We start from the raw sequence: 21087 nt of genomic DNA, 5'->3' as shown, positions 1-21087 counted from the left end.
AATTGGGGATGATTGACTTCTGTGTAGAGTTGTTGACATTCTTTGCGTGTGGAAGGTCTATCAGTGGTGGCATGGTAATTTTCAAAAAGGACTGTAATAAAGTCATTGTACTTATAATGTGTTATGTCGTTTCAAGGTTTACGATTATCCTAGATTTTCTGTCGGTAGTTTCTTTGAGATTTCTTTGCACCTAGCTTGCTTTAGATTTTCCAAAACTTTCCTATCATCACCTACAAAAACATAAATTTGTAGCATTTAAGTAATGAACCTTTAAAGTTAATATAAATGTCACTATTCATTTCAATACAAAATGAACACAACAAGTGATGTCCTTAATTTAACAGTATATAAATAAATAATCAATATACAGTTTGTAATAATAAACTTAGCCGAAAGTCTGTCTATTCCATAATCCTTAATATGGATTGAAGAAGGAATATCTATGTGTGTGTGTGTACTGCAAACAAACTCTTCTATGCTTACTTACTTACGGCTTTTAAGGAACCCAGAGGTTCATTGCCACCCTCACATAAGCCCGCCATTGATCCCTATCCTGAGCAAGATTAATCCAGTCTCTACCATCATATCCCACCTCCCTCAGATCCACTTTAATATTATCTTCCCATCTATGTCTCGGCCTCCCCAAAGGCCTTTTTCCCTCTAGTCTCCCAACTAACATTCTATATGCAATTCTGAATTCGTCCATATGTGCTACATGCCCTGCCCATCTCAAACGTTTGGATTTAATGTTCTTCTATAGTGAAGAAAAAACCTATGAAAGTAAGAAATCCGATTCGTTACAGTGTGTTTCACGGAGAAATATTCGTCTTTCTGTTGACTGGCTTCGTGTGGTTTACAAAATTTGATAAGTGGTTTAAGGAGTAGCATGGGATTGTTCAAAAACGTAGCACAAACATTTGCTAATATACTGAACGAAAAGATCTCTAGAAGGCCTATAGATCCATTCGTTATTGAATGATACTCCAGAACTCGATCATCACGAAAGCTCTCAACAAATGCCGACAAGGGCAGAAAAGAAGTCATCTACAACTAACCATAAAATAGTGAAGGAAATTAAGAAAATCGTCAGCTATGTAATGTGAGCACAATAACATAATATTCTTCTTAGGGAGTCATTCTGTATTATTTTCATATCCTCATTGTAAAGAAATAAGTGTTTTAATGATGTCTAAAGAGCCCACAATCATCGAAAAATTGTTTGGAATCACAATGGTCTTTTTATGAGTGCCATAAATATCTTCGGTGCATTGCTTTCCATAGTGCGAGGCATGTTAAAGGGCCAGCCTTGATGGAAGATGATGTCACGAGCAGAGCCGAGGGGTCTGATGGTCACTACCTTCCATTCTATTTTCCTTGGTTTACATTATCTCGTGCCGAGAACGATACAGAAATGAGTGTATTTTTTAAATTTATTTTTATTGCGTTATTTTACGACGCTGTATCAACATCTCAGGTTATATTTAGCGTCTGAATGAAGTGAAAGTGATAATGATGGTGAAATGAGTCCAGGTCCAGTACTGATAGTTACCCAGCATTTGCTCATATTGGGTTGAGGGAAAACCCCGGATAAAACCTTAATCAGGTAACTTGTCGTGACTGAGATTCGAACTCGGGCCTCCTGATTTGTGGCCAGATGCGCTAACTGTTACTAGACAGGTGTGGACAGGAATGAGTGTACTGAGCGAGGGTTGAACAATTGTGGAGGTGCACCGTACATGTCAGAGTTGAGGAATAACTTCGTTATTGAAAGAATCTCAAATTTAATAAACAAATTGTGTCCCATCTGATTTATTTGCAGTATCGTAGTAGCAGAAATAAATCAGTCCATATGTGTACAATTCATTTATTTTTCGAAATATGAAACTGATGGACATCCTGAAGAAAATAAGTTTGGATTGGAAAGACAGGAGGCTGTTCTGTAACCTATATTTGAAATAAGTCAAAATCAGGAAAGGAGAAGAAATGTCTAAATTAAGTGAAATAGGGAGAGAAGTACGACAAGGATGTCCTTTATCATCTACCCTGTTCAACATCTACTTGGAGGATTTAGTGAAGAACTGTTTTCAGAACATAGAAGGGATAAAAATAGAAGGAAAAGGAATAAAGTGCATAAGATTTGCTGATGATATGGCGTTGTTAGCAGAAGACGAGATGATACTAAGGAATATACGACTGGAGCTAAATGACAGCTGTGAGCATTATGGAATGAAGATAAATGCAAACTAGACGAAGACCATGGTTGTTGCAAAAAAAAAAAATAAAGAAGGTAAACTTGGGAATTCTAATTGAGGCAGTAAAGCAACAGCTTCAAATACGATGTACTGTAAGCAGTAACATGAGCTGCAGCCAGGAAGTCAAGAGGAGGATAGCAATGGCAAAGGAAGCTTTTAATAGAAAAAGGAGCATCTTCTGCGGATCTCTGAAAAAAGAACTAAGGAAGGGACTGGTGAAGTGCTTTGTGTGAAGCGTGACATTGTATGGGACAGAAACATGGATATTAAGACGAAGTGAAGAGAAATGAATAGTAGCATTTGAAATGTGCATATGAAGAAGAATGGAGCATGTGAAGCGGACAGACAGAATAAGAAATGAAGTTGTGTTGGAAAGAGTGAAGATTGAATGATGCTGAAACTGGTCAGAAAGAGAAAAAAGAATTGGTTGGGTCACTATACCAGATATTATTCTGTTGGACCAATTAATAACATCTTTAGTAAATTCGGTTGAGAAGAAACTGCCTACTGAAGGATGCACTGGAAGTAATGGTGAATGGGAGATCAGATGATAGCCGACATTAAGATATGTGGGTTATATGCGGAGACTAAGAGGAAGGCAGAAAATAGAAAAGTTTGGAGAATGCTGGGTTTGCAGTGAAAGACTGCCCATGGGCAGAATACGTATGTATGTACGTATGTATATGTGTGTGTGTGTGTGTGTGTGTATTTTATTTCGAGAAATATGCAGTATTTACAGTGTGTTACTTCAAGAAAATTAATTCTGTCAAATATAACACATTTGTTTAATTGAAGGAATTCGTAGTTTTTCTCTTCATTTTGATTTTAGCAGGGTGACATATGAACTTTTACTTCGTGGACACTTCAAACATAATTATAAAACAATTGCTTTTATCTGTACGAACAGTATAACAACAAGACCTGTGTATCTCCAGAACTTATTCTCTGCAACATGGGGATTTCCTTGTTTGTCAATTAGTTTCGCAATATCTGGATTTAGAAATTTTGATGCTGCAAGCTGCGAAACAGCTTTTAATTTTGTATCCTTTATGTTTGCTCTCAGTCTTGGCTTCATTATAGAGGAAAAACTATTCACAAGCACATGTACTACCAAACGTGGACAACACATAGGCTGCAAATTTACATAGAAAGGAATGCCACCCTCTAGTCTGAGTTAAATTATTTAAAAATTTATGCATCTCTCTATCCACATACACACTTGCTTGATTGTCATTCTCTTGGTATCACTGAAGCATGTATGAATGAATGACTGGCTACAAAAGCCTCCTATATGCAACTTGTGCATATGCACGCCTATTGCCATAGCTGTCATTGAGAATTTTGATTAACACACTTAGGAAGTTAGCAGTTTGTAAAATAGCAAGCAAATTCAAAACTTCGCAATCGGTATTGGACATGAATTAAATCGAAATAATCAAGCTTTAACAGAAAAAAAATTTGGTGATTATCCATGTTCGATTACAACAATCACTCAAAGCTAACTCCTCCTCCTTTTTATTCTTCTTCTTTGTCTTCCTTCTCTTCCAATATACGGGTATATACTCCTATTAAAGCACTTAGGCATGAATGACTCATTGTGCAACGACATAAATTGGAAATCAAATCAGGACACTGCAGTGTGTGACCAACTTTGCACTGTTGCTGGATCTTATTTCCTGAAATTCTTTGGGAGATAACGTGTTTTTTCCAAAATATCGATGACTGATGTGGCTTAGGCCTGGATAATTCAATAAAATGTGAGGTGATGACTCAATAGCCATTCCACATTTCCTATAAGTTAGGTCATCAATGAGGCCCAATAATTATGTGTAGATGTTTATTCAGATGGCAGTGTTTGGTTAGAATTCAGGTTACCCAGCTTAAGGTCCTCTTTTCTAAGACCAAGAGTTGTTAAGTTAGACTTTAGTTCTCCAAGAAGGAGTTTGGCTGATATTATGATTGGTGTAGTTCTCCAGGCTCTTTGTAAACTCAGATTCTCCTTTAGAGCCTATCTGAATATACATTTAGAGATGCTAACACAAGATTCTGGGTCACAGCACTGGATGATAGTTCCAAGCTTGGCCAGTAAGTCCCCTTGTTCATTGTTGTACACCTGAAAGAGACCTGACACCCAAATGTGTTGTACTTTATTTCTTCTGGATAAGGTTTCAGGATAGTTCTGCATTCTTCAATCAGCCTGCAGTTGACTACTCTGTGCACACTTAGTGCACCCAGTGCAATCAGAGAAAATGTAAATATTCATATCCTGACATGATCTATTTAGGTTTTCTTGAGTGCAAGCTAATATCGCAAACACTTCAGCTTGGAAAACAGTAGTATATTGACCAAAGGGGATAGATATTCTAGCCCTGGGTCTCACACCGCAGATCCTTGTTAGTTTTGGAGTCATCAATGAACAACCTAATCTTGGCCTCCTGAATATGAGCACAATGCATCAGTGAATTACTAAAACTTCGTCCACACAAGATTATCAAAGTATAAGTATCAGAAGAGACAAAATTTATTGCAAATGGTTTTTTTTAATGTAAATGACAATGCTTTAGATCCACATAGTGATTTTCAAAAACAAAGCATGGTTCCATTCACAAGGACATGTAACTAATAGCGTCTTCTGAGTTAGCTTTGTGGTAGTGTGTCTATCTCCAGACTAACTGGCCTGGGTTCAATTCCCATGGGGTCAGAGATTTCCCGGTAAAATTTCTAACTCAGAACTAGGAGAGGTGGCGATGCACAACTTGTAATCACTAGACTGTGCAACAATATGCCTGGGTTAAATTCAAAATCTCTCCGAAGTGCATAGAGCAGGCATAATTTATTATGTCACTATTGATAGTGATTTGTCTATTGGACAGGGCTGTTAAGCCTGGCAGCCCCCTTGGTACTAATTGACAGGAGTAGGCTACATGCCCACTCTGGGTTTCCCTTTTCCTCTTCACTTCATCATCATCCACATCCATTCCCTACACTACACTTACACGAACACTTAATACATACACTCAACCTAGTACACTATATAACTCTTTGCAGAGACACATCATGCTCAGTGTGCCTTGCCGAGGTGATGTGCAACTTGAAAATGGGTCACAGTCCTGCGATCTATCCACAATATGCGGAATCCATATCACATCAGTGAAATAAATAGGCACTGAACACACACACACACATTTATCTACAAGGATTAAATGTGTTGTATCTGTTACTGTCCTGACAGAGTCAACTCAAATGTCATATCTGAAATACATAAATATTCGAAATGGATGAGTTCTCCAGCGTATCAAATATAAAAATAATCATGATCATCATATCATTGTCATTGTTGCCACCTTCAACTTCCTAATTTTTTACAGATGTTAGACCAAGTGGATTGTTTTGACAAACAAATTAACGTTGTCTATCGAAGTTTTCAGAAGTATTCCTCGTTTTCTTAGACTCCATAAATATCGTCACAAAACAGATTTTAACATTCTAATTCTGGAATTGCAAAAAGTTAATGAAATGCATTCCATATATAATCCCTCCTACCCAATTCCCTGATACACACCTTCATATGGGCAATATATTATAAACAAACAAGGGTCTGTAGACTGGGGTACAGCAGTATAACTGTTTCATGCTGTGTAGAGGAAATGCTATACTAAATAAGGATGATCAAATTGCCAAGTATATAGTGTCTATCAATAAACTGTTACATTTTTTTTTCAAAGCACTCCAAATATGATGCCTCCTTGGAAAGTGAAATTATCCAGAGATAAAATAGTCCCCCATTCAAATCTCCGGCCAAGGACCTCTTTTCGAAGATCTACTGCATGAGAACTTTATATCAATTAAAATTTTACATTGGAATACACGTCTCAATCCAAAAAAATAGAACTTGATAAAATTATGTATATGACAATAATATACAATGCCTGAGAAATAAGACTGTGATTGATGTTACTTGCTGCAATATGGTGCAAGAGTACAATGTTGTCATACTTACTTTTACTTGATGTCGGTCTCCAATAGTGACACTGGATGTGGAATGCAGGCATATGATCCCATATGAAATGTGAAAATGCAGAGTGCTTGTTTCCTTACGTCACCCTTAGAACATGTGACATTCATGAATTGTGATTGGACAAGGTGAAGCAAAGCTTCCATATGTGCAAGTTTGCTCACATAGTATCAACCACAACCTCATTTCTCAGACACTGTAGATATATTCAAATCTAACACAAGACTAATTACTGTTGTCACGCCAGGAGAAGGTGGCTGAAGTACTTAGACGGGGCGGAGGGGAAACAGTCGCGCATGCGCACCGCGCTGTTCACTGCAATATTCCTGTTTCACAAACATCTACTGCACGTGTCTGTGAATCTTTGCGACTTTGTGAAAATAATAGTGGGGTTTTTACTGTAGTGTTTTATTAGTTTCAACAAGACAATTGTTTTCAGTATACCACAAATCTTGTATTGCTTTAGTTATCCTTTGCTTTTCGTGCTAATAGTGTTGATAATAATATAGTTAATAGAATTTATGTTATTGTATACTGTTATTTAGGTTTATAGCAGTTTTTTGTTTATTGTAAATATGTCGACAAAGAGGAAACAAGGATTGACAATCTATAGCGAAGAAAGGAATATTATTAGAAGTGCAAAATAATTCTGTGATGAGGAAAAAGAACAACAGTGCCTTTGCATTCCTCTTACGAAACCTACAGCAAAGGTAGAAAAGTATTCTAATCTATCCACAAGAACAATACAGCGTATAAGGAATGAAATGAAAGACTGCACAGAAGAAAGTGCGTTGTCAACACCTGAGGGAGAAAAAAAATGTAAACGTCCAGACTACCGAAACGCAAATGTAGATGATTTCGACGGAAGATTGACAAAAAAAGATATAATTGAGAATTCTTATTTGAAAAAGAAAGAGGGCCACCGGCGTAGCTCAGGAGGTAGTGCGTTTGCCTGCTGATCTGCAGTTGTGCTCGGGAGTGAGTTCGATTTCCGTTTGCACTGACTACCTGGTTGGGTTTTTTCCGAGGTTTTCCCAAGCGGAAGGCGAATGCCAGGTAATCTATGGCGAATCCTTGGTTTCATTTCGCCAAATACCATCTCGCCATCATCAATTCAATCGACACTGAAGAAGCTAGTAGTTACTACAGTGTCGTTAAATAACAAGTAAAAAAATAGTACCAAGCTGCAACAAACGTCTACCCTTTTATAAGAGAAAATTGATTTGAAATGAAAGACAACATTAAGACGAATACTGAAGAAAAGGGATTTCAGGGAAGAAGTGTGCAGCAAAAAAAATCGAGGAAAACACTGTAAATTAGAATACGTGAAGATATCTACAGCAAATAAGAAAGCTTAAGTAGAAAAACCGATTTTGTATCTGGACGAAATGCGGATAGATAGGCCTACCAATTTAACGTTTCCCAACTGGCACGATTAAAATGTTACGGGAGTTTTGACTACCGCAAATGTGTCCAGAACACTCATTGTTGTTCATCAGGATGGGGGCGGTGGGGCTAATGGCTTTGTTGAGAGATTCGAATTAATATACACGGCTGGAACATAAACAGACGATTATCATGGACAGATCATACTCCAGAAATTTTGAAAAAATGTGATAATGATAGTCATAGCGACAGCACCGAAGATGCGGAATCTTTTATGTCTGACTCCTTTCCCGTGTAGCCAAGTAAGTGGACGTAGTTTTCAGGTCAGAGTGTAGCGTAAAGTTCCCCCGTCCTGCCTAATCTACTCCCCATACCAACTCGTAGCGCAAAGACAGTATAATACAGTATTACCAATTAAATGGTTTCAGTGTAAATTTATTTCCTGAAGGTCGACAAATACACAGAGGAATTTTTATTGGAGTTCAAATGAATTTCGCATCATCTTTGAAAATTATTAAGGTAATGGATAATACAAATCTTCTCCTTCTTCTTCCACTTGCAGTTCTGGGTAACCAATGACCATTCCGCCACCATAAAAATTGATCTGTCCATCTGCAAAATAGTCTTCCTTTATTTCGGGTTTCTTTTGCTAAATATAGTTTAATAATTTCCTATGCAAGCGGTGACATCCTCTGAACACAATGAGTCCTTGTGAACTAGTATTTTTTTTATTTCTGTCATCATTTCTTTGACATGTCATTTTACTCTAATTTTTTCACTTCTAATTCTATCTCGTAAAGTCATTCCACTTACCGAGTGTAGAAATTTCATCTGTGAACAGTTTATTCTGTGTTTATCATGTTGCTGGAGGATCCAACATTCACTTCCATATAGAAAAGCTGGTTTAGAAATAATGTGTGTGTGTGTATCCAATGCCCACCCACTTCACTTGCGTGATTCGGGTTCCGCATGCTGCGGATAGATGACAGAACTGTGACTCATTTTCTAGTTGTACACCACTTCGGTGGGTCACACTGTACATGATGTCTATCTGTAGAGTTATGTCGGGTACTAAGGTGAGTGTATGTGTAAGTGTAGTGTCTGGAATGAGTGATGATGATGAAGATGAGAAAGGGAGAAGGGGAAACGCGGTGCCGGCACATAGCCTACTCCTGTCGAATAGCACCAAGGGGGCCACCAGGCTTAACGTCCCCATCCGACGGACGAATCACTATCAACAGTGACATATGCCTTCTCTTCATATGCACTGCAGAGAGATTTGGGATTTAACCCAGGCATATTGGTGCACAATCTAGTGATTAGAAGTTGTGCACTGCCACCTCTCCTAGTCCCGAGGTAGAAATTTTATATTGAAATTTCTGAGCCCGCTGGGAATCGAACCCGAGCCGGGTAGTCTCGAGGCAGACATGCTATCACAGAGCTAACTCGGCAGATGGTTTAGAAATAATGTTGTGGTATCTAATTTGAATTTCTTTCCTCATATATTTTCCAAAATTTCTATTCAGACGCCATTTAATCTGTTATATAGGGTGATTCAAAAGTTCCAATCCATTTTCATGAAACTGAAGTGTAACGTTTTTCTTATACAGGTAATATAAACCATGCATATTAAAGAAGTTTGAATAGCTATAGTTTGTGGACGGTTGAAAGAATTAACCTATGCTCAGGTCTATGCAGTGTTTTTTGCGGAAATTTCACAAATCTGACCCATCAAGGACAAACATCTTGATGAACAAATTTCTCAGAATGGGATCTGTACTGGATGAAAGATGTTTAGGAAGACCAGTGACATTGGCAGAAACTGTGCACAGCAAACATGACACAACTGAACATAATCCTTGAGCCTCAACACGCAGACTCAGCAAAGAACTTGGTGTATCCCAATCAACCGTATGCTTTAAGCCTCATGAAAATTGTAACACATGATCTCGCAAGATACATGGTCTTCATCCTCAAGTGCATACAGAACCTAGATTATGGTAGGAACGTTTATGAAGCTTAAAGTGTAGGATTTTCCATACGGTTGATTGGAATACACCAAGCTCTCTGCTGAGTCTGCGTGTTGAGGCCTGAGGGCTACGTTAAATTGTGTCCTGTATGCTGTGCACAGTTTCTGCCGATGTCGCTGCTCTTTCTGAACCTTTTTCATCCAGTACAGATTCCGTTCTGAGAAATTTGTTCATCAAGATCCTGATATTTGCCCTTAATGGACCAAGTTTGTGAAGTTTCTGCAAAACTACCGCCTGGACCTGAACACAGATTAACCCTTTCAACTGTCCACAACCTATGGCTATTTTCTTTTCTTTAGTAAGCATGGTTTATATTACCTGTAAAAGAAAAACATTACACTTCAGTTTCATGAAAATGGATCGGAACTTTTGAATCACCCTGTATTTTACTAAATTTGTCTCAACATCTTTCTGATTTTCTAATTGAGATATATAACTTCCCAAGAATACAAAATATGTAACCTTTTCAATAATTTTGTTATTTATCAGTATTTTAACTCTAGAAAGTGTTTTTCCAGTTACTGCCATTGACTTAGTTTTATTTTCTGAAATTTTTATGTTGCAGTTTCTAAGAATAGACTGCAGGGCTGTGTCTTCTGCAACTGGTACTGATGATTTTAATTTACTTCTTTTGTGGTTTATAGATGGAATATTTTTAGATATTTTTCACTATCTAAAATATGGGTTTAGCGAAAAAATGGAAATGTACTACCATATATTTATAATTCTACAATCACATTGTGAACATAATGGAATGTGCAGCATTTGGCAGTAATGGATAATGTTACGAAACATGTAGTCACTGAATTTTCCACAAGAAGGCAATACTGGATGTCATGAAGTACGTAGGACCTGATGGCAGTAGTAACATCTGCAATGAGACCTGTACTTCACAGCTCTGATTTCCCAGTGCCTGATCCACCAAGTGAATTACCATCCACAGATTCGGATTCATACCATAGCGACACACATGACGTGGATTTTAATGGACAGCTCCTTACACAATCGGAAATGAACGATTTGGAGAGAGACTTGAATCTACCCAAACAGACTGTGGAAAATCTACTCACTGCAGGGACATCATCAACACTGTTTTTCCATTGTGAACAAGAATTTATTTAATACTTTTCTTGTGAAGAAGAATTCGTATAATGTAAAAATCGCTTGTTGAAACTTGAAGCAAATGGGTACTCCACATAGGAATGGAGGTTATTCATAGATTCAAAGAAAAAATGTTGAAGGTTGTACTACTTCACAATGAATGCCAATATCCTTCTGTGCCAATTGCATATTCTGTACAAATGAAAGAGAGTTACAAAAATATGTTAATGCATTCAGAGAAAATAAAGTATGACAGCAACAGTGGTTATTCTGTTGCGACCTAAAAGTGATTAGTATGTTGCTCGGACATTAACAGGGTACACCAAATATCCGTGTTATATTTGTGAATGGGACAGCAGAGTTCGTGATAAATATTGGACGAAAGCAGAATGGCCTCTAGCCAACCATTATTATGGGCAGTAAAAATGTGCAGAATGTCAGCCTTGTTGACCCAGCAAGGTTACTATTACCCCCTTACACATAAAATTGGAGCTGATGAAAAAATTTGTTAAAGCTCTTGATGTCAATGGACAATGTTTCCACTATTTCACCAAAAAAATTTCCAGCTATCTACACACTAAGTGGAAAGAAGGCATTTTCATTGGACTTCAGATATGGAAGTTGTTCAAGAACCCGGGAACTGAACAATGCATGACAAACACTGAAAGCAAGCTTGGACGGCATTCAGAGATTTATGTAAAATTTTCTGGGTAACAAGAATCATGAGAATTACAAGAACATTGTGTGTAATATGCTGCAAAAGTTCAAAGAATTAGGTTGAAAATAGGCTTCAAGATTCCTGTTTTCGCATTTAGACAGTTTTCCTCCTCACTTAGGTGATATAAGTAAGGCACATAGTGAAAGATATCACCAACACATCAGTGCCATGGAGCGCTGGTACCAAGGACAATGAAGTATAACAATGACGGCAGATTACTGCTGGATATGGTATGCGAGGAATCACAGTCCACTCATAAAAGGAAACACGCTCTTCGAAGCTTCAAGAAGAAGAAGAAGAAGAAGAAGAAGAAGAAGAAGAAGAAGAAGAAGAAGAAGAAGAAGAAGAAGAAGAAGAAAAAATGGGATAAATATCTTACTCCAATATATTCTATTTTCAACTTATGACTTTCTACAACGTCTTATACCTTCACTTTACTATTACCTCTGTAACTTATTTTCCTATACAAATTGTCTTTAGGCCGAAATTTAATTTTGGGGGGGGGGGGGAAAAAGAGTCACGATTAGCACACTCGAAATATGTTTTTATCACCTATCATACAGAAAACAGTTCCCACAAAGTTCCATTTTGTAGATTAGTGTTATCAGTGGACACAGGGTGACTCAATACAAAACAGTAGCGATGAGATGGAGCCTGCTTGCACAGCATTCCAGTCTTCAGTGTTCCAAACGATTAACTACATGCACGAAAACACATAATATTGTCATTTTCTATTTTATTTAGAGTGTGAAGTGAATGGCTGCAAGTCGATATGTTTGCGATAACAATTTCACAACATAATACAATTACTTACTGGATAGTTCCCTGGTGGATAACCTTGTCCATATGCATAACCACCAGGAACTGTAGGTGGTGGTGCTCCATATGGAACTGCACCTGGAACTGTTGGATACATTTGAGGATTTGTAGGGTATGGTAATGATCCAGGAACACCAGTTGGGATGGGAGGAGGAGGAACTGGAGCCATGGGAGGTGAAACAAATCCAACATTTGGTCCAGGAACAGTGCTTCCACCCTCGTACTGTATAAGAGATAAAGTTATATCACCATCTACTGCAAGGTAAGTTACTCTTTGGTATGGAATTCTATGACCAAATTCAGTATAATGCTGTCCGTTCACGGCAATCTGTAAAAGAAGAAATATTTCACTGCATTAGTATTTTAAGTTCTATCCTCAACATCCTACAAAAACACATAGGGTATTGCAATTCTGAACACACAAATTTTGTATCACATTTTTATTCCGGTCACGTTGTGACGCATGAATTACTACGATTAAAAGCGCGTGAGATTGCGAAAAATCAAGTGATTTTAGGTTCAGAATTAAAGTGAGCCAAGGCAGTATGATTTATGCGTCGAAACAATTTGAGTTTGACGAGGAAAACTTCACTATGTAAACAGCTCCCAGCTGACTGCACAAATAATGTGATAGAAGTTCATTGTTTCGTGATAAGACTCCGAGAAGAAAACATAACTTTCTTCTATCACAAATTGGCAACGCCGACCAAATGCCAGTTTACTTCGACATGCCAACAAGCACAATGATAAACACAGCAGGAACATCAAGTGTTTTAGCGAAAATCTTGGGAGCTGTACCGTTATGCTATGTGTAATTGCAGATGGCAGAAAACTCCTGCCATATTGTATTTTCAAACGAAAAACTCTGCCTAAAGGAGACTTCCTGATAAGAGCTCACATCCGAGTACAGAATAAAGGGTGGATGAAAGTGGATCTGGTGAAAGACAAGTTAAGGACTGTATGGAAACGATGTCCAGGAGCTCTCCATAATAATCTATCCTTGTACTGGACAGTTTTTGCGGCCACTTAGTTGATGACGTAAGCCGTAAATAAACAAATGGCACTAACTAAAACCTATCCAGTGAATATCCCAGGAGAACTTACATCCGTTTTGCAGCCATTAGACGTCTCTCTAAACAAGCCTTTTAAGGACCATATGAGAAGTTTTTACACTAACTGGATGGTGGACAATGTGCACGAGACAACATAAGCTGGAAAAATCAAGCAGCTATTGCTATAATGTGAGTGGATTGTGCGTGGTTGGGGGCTGATCACTCCTGAAATTGTTGAAAAGAGATTTAAAAAGACTGGAATATCAGGTGCATTAGATAGCTCTGAAGATGATCTTCTATGGAAAGAACGTGAAGAAAATGAAGATCCAGACTGCAGAACGATGATGGCAGTGAAGATAGTGATAAGGATGGCCTGTGATTCGAACAACAATAGGTGCCATATTATTTTTCCCTTTCTTAAATATTTTTGTGAAGCATGAACATAATTAATCATCAGTATTAAACCAAGGATTTTCGTGTTACAGATAGCCATTTTGTATTCAATCTGCATGTGTCTCTTGGTCTACTGGCCATGCCCATCCACCACGTTACAATAGCATCTTTGCAAAAATTATCGCTGTGCAGGATGTTAGCAGACTTACTATGAGAGCAGCAAATTGTTGATTAATAAATGTAAACTTTGTTTATTTAAATTAAATACCATATCTCATATTATGCAGCATCAAAATAAAATACAAGTAGCTTAGTTTTTAATTTCCTCTCCCATTCTCAAACCAATTGATTTTACGAAGTTCGCGCCTACAGGACCCTTCCCCAATTTCGAAAGTAAAAATAGAGGAAAAAAAAAAGAAGGTACTATAGCGGAGTAAATACGGTATTAATGCACACCAATGCTCACTTCTATGTTGACAGTTGTGTGAGCCAGTTCCTGAATGAAATGAAGCTAACAGAGTAGAATGACCAGCACACAGTCACCATGTGAACCAAATCAAGCATAGATAAGACTTATTGTGGAAACACATTAGAAGATGTCCAACTGCACCAAACAACCTGAACCAGCTGAAGCTCTCTTAGAAGACAAGAGTGGAACAATATTGACCAGGTTTACATTCAGAATCGCGTCAGTGAGATGAATCACAGAATGGAAGCTGCTATTCAAGCTCAGGGATGCAATATTTGATTAGACTGATGGTGATTCCTTATAAATGAAAATAAAGACACAGTTAGGGCCAAACTGTAACCTATTTAATTCTTTGATTTTCTTTGGTTTGATTTAATTTTTTTATTTTATTTTATGCATTCATGGTCTTAAAAGAAGTTGAGCCTATTATACAATTCTGATTTACTGTATTTGATTTAAACAGCATTAAATTTGAGAGGCTTAGCTTTTTGCTGGTGAGTGTATATAAAAAGGTTTGCTCTATCTTATTTTTACACTTTCATGCATTTAGTTATAAAGATAGATATTATCTTACATTCAACCTATACTCACTTTTTTTTTGCCACATTTGAATGTTCAAATGAGAATAGTTTTAATTTGTTTAATACAGATATATTTGCAATAAAGTGAAACAATTTAAAAATAGTGCTGCTTCTATTTTCGTCATTCATAATAATTTTTAACATTGTTTTGACACACGAAGAAAAAAAGCTAATACTATGTTCATTTTAACCTCTCTGGCACTATACAATTTCATCTCAGCGAAATGACTTACCTTTTCTACTATGTGAAGTCACAAAAAGGAAAGAAAAATGTAACATAATATTGATACGAATAATACAATTTGTACCTCTAGACTCTAGTTCACTGTTAAATGAATGGCTAAAATAATGGGTTCGAATTCCACTAAATTGAAAGTGGAATATGCAGAGGACAAAGACGATGTCTAATTTATGTTGTCATGGCTTCTGCTGGTTTCTTCATCCTTCTACCATTTCTCTGCTAACCATTATCATATACTCATATTTTAATTCAAGTACATTGAGCTTTTACACTGTTAAATGCTGATGAAGTCACGGACTGTTCCAATAAGTTAGTGATAACTGCTGAACGTAAGAATAACATGATGAAATAAATGAGTGGGAGACTTTGTACTGCGGGCCTATGAAAAGAAAACACCTTTTAGAATTTAAGGCTTTATTTAATAAGCAGAAAAGCAATACAGGTTCTACAACAAACAAACACATTACTATTTATTCATTCATTCAATCATAGCATTCTGACCAAGGACAGGTCTTTCACTGCAAACGCAGTTTTCTCTAGTCTTTTCTATTTTCTGCCTTCCTCTTAGTTTCCACATACGATCCATATATCTTCATGTCATCTATTATTTTGTATCTTCTTCTGCCCCGAACTCTTCTTCCATTGTCCATTCCTTCCAGTGAATCCTTCAGTAGGCAGTTTATTGTCAACCAGTGACCTAGCCAATTCATTTTTCCCTTTCTGATCAGTTTCAGCATCATTCTTTCTTCACCCACTCTTTCCAACACAACTTCGTTTCTTATTCACACACTCTATTCTTACCCATATCCATATTTCAATGCTTCTAGTTGCTCCTCTTTACTTCGTTGTAATGTCCATGTTTCTGCCCCATACAATGCCACATTCCACACAAAGCACTTCTTCCTTAATTATTTTTTCAGACATCTGCAGAAGATGCTCCTTTTCCAATAAAAGCTTCCTTTGCCATAGCTATCCTCCTTTTTACTTTCTGATAGCAGCTCACATTACTGTTTATAGTACACCCCAAGTAATTGAAGCTGTCCATTTGCTCTACTACCTCATTTAGAATTCGCAAGTTTATCTTCTTTACTTTCTTTCTATGACCATGGTCTTCATCCCATACTGCTCATAGCTGTCATTAGGTCCAGCAGCATATTCCTTAGCATCATCTCCTCTTCTACTAACAATGGCATATCATCTGAAAATGTTATGCATTTTATTCTTCCTTTTACTACTATCACTTCTCCCATGTTCTGAGAACAGTTCTTCACTAAATCCTCCAAGTAGATGTTGAACAGGGTAGATGATAAAGGGCATCCTTGACGTACTCCTCTCCCTATTTCACTTCCTTCTGACATTTCTTCTCCAATCCTGACTTTGACTTGTTGTTTCATATAAAGATTACTGAACAACCTTCTCTCTTTCCAATCCACACCTCTTTTCTTTAGGATCCCCATCAGTTCATTCCAATCCACTCTGTCAAATGCCTTTTCTAAGTCCACAAATACTATATACATTTATTCTCTAGGTATCTTTTGCCGAATGTTCGTAGCAGTCCAATTGCATCTCTTGTACCTTTTCCTTTCCTGAAGCTGAAATGCTCTTCTTCAGACAGGTCTTCCATCTCATAATATAAACATCGATTCAGTATTTACAGGAGAATCTTTGGCGAGTGTGATATAAGGCTGATAGTCCTGAACTTGTTATATTTCTTGGCATTATTTTTCTTCGGTATTGGAAGCAACATTGTCTCTGTAAACTCTTCAGGCCATTCACCTTTTTGATATAGTGACAGCTGGGTCATTCCATAGAAAATTTTAAGAATATGCCAGTGATGTCATGAATTTTTTTTTTTGTGCTTTTAATATAATAATGTTATTATAAAAATAAATTAAACTGCCAACTATGATCTCCATATCATTAATAAGTTCCTTGGCATTATTTTTCTTCGGTATTGGAAGCAACATTTTCTCTGTAAACTCTTCAGGCCATTCACCTTTTTGATATATTGACAGCTGGGTCATTCCATAGAAAATTTTAAGAATATGCCAGTGATGACATGAATTTTTTTTTTGTGCTTTTAATATAATAATGTTATTATAAAAATAAATTAAACTGCCAACTATGATCTCCATATATTAATATTTTAGTCATATGGATAACTGACAAATGGGTGGCAGTTATATGTTATCCATAATTTGAAATATTCTAGATACTCTATATGAAGTGTTATCGAAACTAAAGAGACATCATTGTAAACCTGAACAACCATATTTTAATATCTTACAGACTAATTCGAATAATATTAAGAGATGCTCATAAAAATGCTTCACTGAAAAAAAGAAATAGTTTTATATTTGAATGCAACATTTTAAATTCGTGGAAATTTCATTTGTATTGAAGAAAATCTTATTCTTAATCCATATCCCAAGTTTTATGACCTAATCTCAAAAAAACCTATGAGTAATTAAATTAACAACATTATTAATTTTTGTTTTGACGGTTTAAAATCGCTTGTTATGTGTGGCGGTCGCGAGACATAACTCGATGAGTAATCTCAAACCTGTGTCCTCTCCCTGACCTTGATAGTACAGCTGGAGCTGACAGTATAAGTCTGGTAGCATTTGTTTAAAGCTGTGAATTTTTAACAGTGCAATGGTGCCTGATTAGATTGAAAATGCCAAAATCTGAAAGTCGTTTTCGGTATTTGTGGTGCTGTAACTCTTTCGGACTCCAAGGACATACGAGAAAGACAGGTAATAGAAAAGTTACCAAATGGATGCGAGAAAAAATACCGAATTACGTGACAGGTGATGCAATATGCATTTCATGTTGTATCAAATTATCAAAAATGGCATCTGCAGACTGTAGTGAATAGAGTGATATGAGGAAATCGAGCGAAGAAGAGTATGTTCCACCAGATATTAAAGAGGAGGCCACAATAAGCAATTTAAATAAATTATTAACGTCCCTTGGACAGTCTTCTGTTTCTAAACGTAAGTTGTCGCGCATCAAATCATATGCGGCAAGGAAAGCCAGTGCCGTGAACGAAACAGTTAGTAAAATATTTAATGTTGGGAATAAAAGTAACGATGGCGAAGAACTGATCACACAATTTAAGAAGAAATTTTCTAATGTGCACTCAACAAACGAAAAATATATTGTTTTAATCTGTTTACCCAAAAGTTGGAGCATAAACAAAATAATGTCAGAAGTCGGCATTTCTCTGAACTGACACAAAACCATAAAGGAATAATGTCTGTACCCGACCGAAAAATCAACGCCATCCCTGAAGAAACTGTCAAAGAATTTAAGAACAGGCATCCAGGCTCAAAGATAGGGTTTTCTAGCTTTGCGTCCCTTAGACCGAAACGGTGTGTTCTACCGGATGTGAAAAAAATTTATTATTTCAGCGATGGTGCAGCAGAAGAACAGGAAGAATTTTGTCAATATATCTTATCACATGACGGACTTTCAGGTCGCAGCTAAGTGCCATTTTTTTGCAACAAGTCATGGCAAGAGCCCCTGCGACACAGTGTCGGTGGAACAGTAAAACGGCTATCTGCACACGCTAAGTCTATGGGGAATTCAAATTATGAACCCGAAAGAACTGTATGAATGGGCAAAACTAATATTCCTGGTGTTGATATGTCGTTTACAGTGAAAGAACAACATGAAAATGAGGCTGACACATTAAATAACGATTGGTTTCTCAGGCTGAAGACAGTGTCGGGAATACGTAATATTCACTGTGTAGTTCCAGTTTGTGAGAACAAAATAACTATTAAAATATTTTCTTCGTCATGTGAAGTACCCAAAGAAGGTACTATAAGTGCACGGAGAAGTCATGGTAGGAGAGGAAAAGCAGTGTAAACAGCATCACATGGCAATGACAGTCTGTATGACAGGATAGCCTATCTGCTAAGCTCCTCTGTTCCGGTGAATTATTTTTATTAAAAACTAGCATGGTATTTAAGTCTACATTCTAAAATTTTCACAGTGAAATCAATATACCCTAAAGAATTAAACACGTTTTTTCGTCTATAAAAATGAATTACATTTTGTGTTCCATATTTTTTTAAATTATTTTACGGTGGGCAACTATTTAAAAAATTATATATATATATATTTTTCCATTTTGAGGGGATTTATAAACTAGGCTCTCCTTTTCCAAACTGCATTGAAAAACTTTTCCATCTTCTTTTACATAGTAAGAAAACTTCAATGAATGAAACCATGTACCTTGCTAAACCAATATTTTAAATGCTGATTGGTGCCAAACTATGAAAAATATAAATATAATATTGGATGAAATTCATATTTAGAACATACAGAATAACCTATTACAATATGTTTAACTTTTATGACATCATGGTTCAAAAACTACTTATTTGCATGGAATGACCCAGGTAGTATTTTATTTTTACTACATTCTTCTCCTCTTTGATATTATTTATTTACATATTCATCCAGGAATTTAGGAGGTACTCTTGTCTGATTAGATAAACTATCATTCCCCACTATTCACTGTAGAGTCTTGTCTTAAAAGCATGCTGTTCTGTTTATCATTCAGACACTCAGTGTGTTTTTCTATGAGATCCTGCTCGTTTTCTTTCTCATGTAGATGACTATTCCTGGGCGCATGGAGCTAATTGCTCTATAGGTACAGTATCTTTTCTACCATGCAAATAGCTGACATGAGCATACTCAGGGTTCGCTTCTATAAGTCCTACCTCATCAACCAAAGGGCAATATTTTGTAGGATGCTCATTACGTTTTAACAACACTGGTTCAAGTGTCGTAAGAAAGAAACAGTAACATGATCTTCTGCAATGAATAAATATACGTTCGTAGAGAGTGCACAGCCACGATCTAATTGAACAAAGGGTATCCAGGAGAACTGTCTCCCACATGATACTTCTAACTTTCTGTCTCTCAAAGCTAATAAAATAGGTCTCCATATTATCCCTTGATACCTTTCAGCTTGCTCATTGCCTTCAGGATTATACGAAGTAATGTAACTAGATGCTACAAATGGCTGTGAATGAAGTGAAGATTAATAGTTCAAGTGCAAGTATGTGTAAAAGGTGCAAAAGGAAAGTGGTGAATGGAGTTAAATGTATTGACTGTGAAAGTTATTTTCATAATAGTTGTGCGTCTTTCATAACTAACATAAAGATCTTGGATGCCAATACTGTTAAATGTCGTGATGTGGAAGAAGATAATGATTGTGACGAAGTTTTTTCTAATATGTTGAAAGGAATAACGGATAATGAGGGTAAAATTGATATTAATATCTTTAAATATATTATTAGACAGAAAGATTGTATAATTGCGGAACTTAGGGAAAAAGTGAAATTGCTTACACAACACGCAAAGTTGTTAACTATGGTTAAGGATGATTGTTCATCAAAACAAATGAAATTAGACACGAGCCCTAAGTGTGATAGTAACATTAAGGTTGTCCAAACTACAAATGAAAATCCGGGTGCTTCGACAGTTGGGTCCAATTCGGATCCTAGCAACGGAAGTGATATAAATAAAGTTTCGTTTGCTGATGTTGTAAAAGGAAGGAAGATGACAGGTAAACAACATCAGAAACTTTTTTTTGTGATACAAGTAATCTCGAAAGTACCAAGAAATAAAGTTTTTTTTGTAAGAAGGTTTGCACCAGATGTGACAGAGTCTGAAATAAATCAATATCTGCGGTCTCATAAGTTAAAGCCTATTAAAGTAACGAGATTAAAAACAAAACATGATTCTTATGCTTCCTTCCAAGTTGAAATTGACGAACAGAACTTTGGTAGTGTGTTTTCAGCAGAGTGTTGGCCTGAAGGCTGCTTTGTGTCATAATTTTACAGTGTTCTTAAAAATAAGCAGTTATTCCAGCCACCTAATAATAATCAGATACCGTCTGAGTGACTAAGCTAAGTCAAGGTTGTAAGTTAACCTCTAATGGCATATTGGAATGTACAAAGTTTATCTAATAAGATTGATTATATTTCTGTTCTTACTAAGGAATACAATGTT

General features: G+C 36.7%; 1 protein-coding gene across 7 annotated transcripts in view; it reads right to left on the bottom strand.

Annotated features, from left to right (window-relative positions):
• Positions 1 to 21087, bottom strand: part of LOC138700161 (galectin-4-like) — an 85954-nt gene that overhangs the window by 28521 nt on the left and 36346 nt on the right. For all 7 annotated transcript variants that reach the window (XM_069826570.1, XM_069826574.1, XM_069826571.1 and 4 more), the window contains one exon: positions 12317 to 12649. In XM_069826570.1, coding sequence (XP_069682671.1) covers positions 12317 to 12649 — 333 coding nt within the window. The remainder of the gene's footprint in view (positions 1 to 12316; positions 12650 to 21087) is intronic.

The sequence above is a fragment of the Periplaneta americana genome, chromosome 5 (genome assembly GCF_040183065.1).
Source record: "Periplaneta americana isolate PAMFEO1 chromosome 5, P.americana_PAMFEO1_priV1, whole genome shotgun sequence".
Lineage (NCBI taxonomy): Eukaryota > Metazoa > Arthropoda > Insecta > Blattodea > Blattidae > Periplaneta > Periplaneta americana.
Note: the sequence above shows the minus strand (reverse complement) of the source record. Positions and strands in the feature narration are given on the sequence as shown.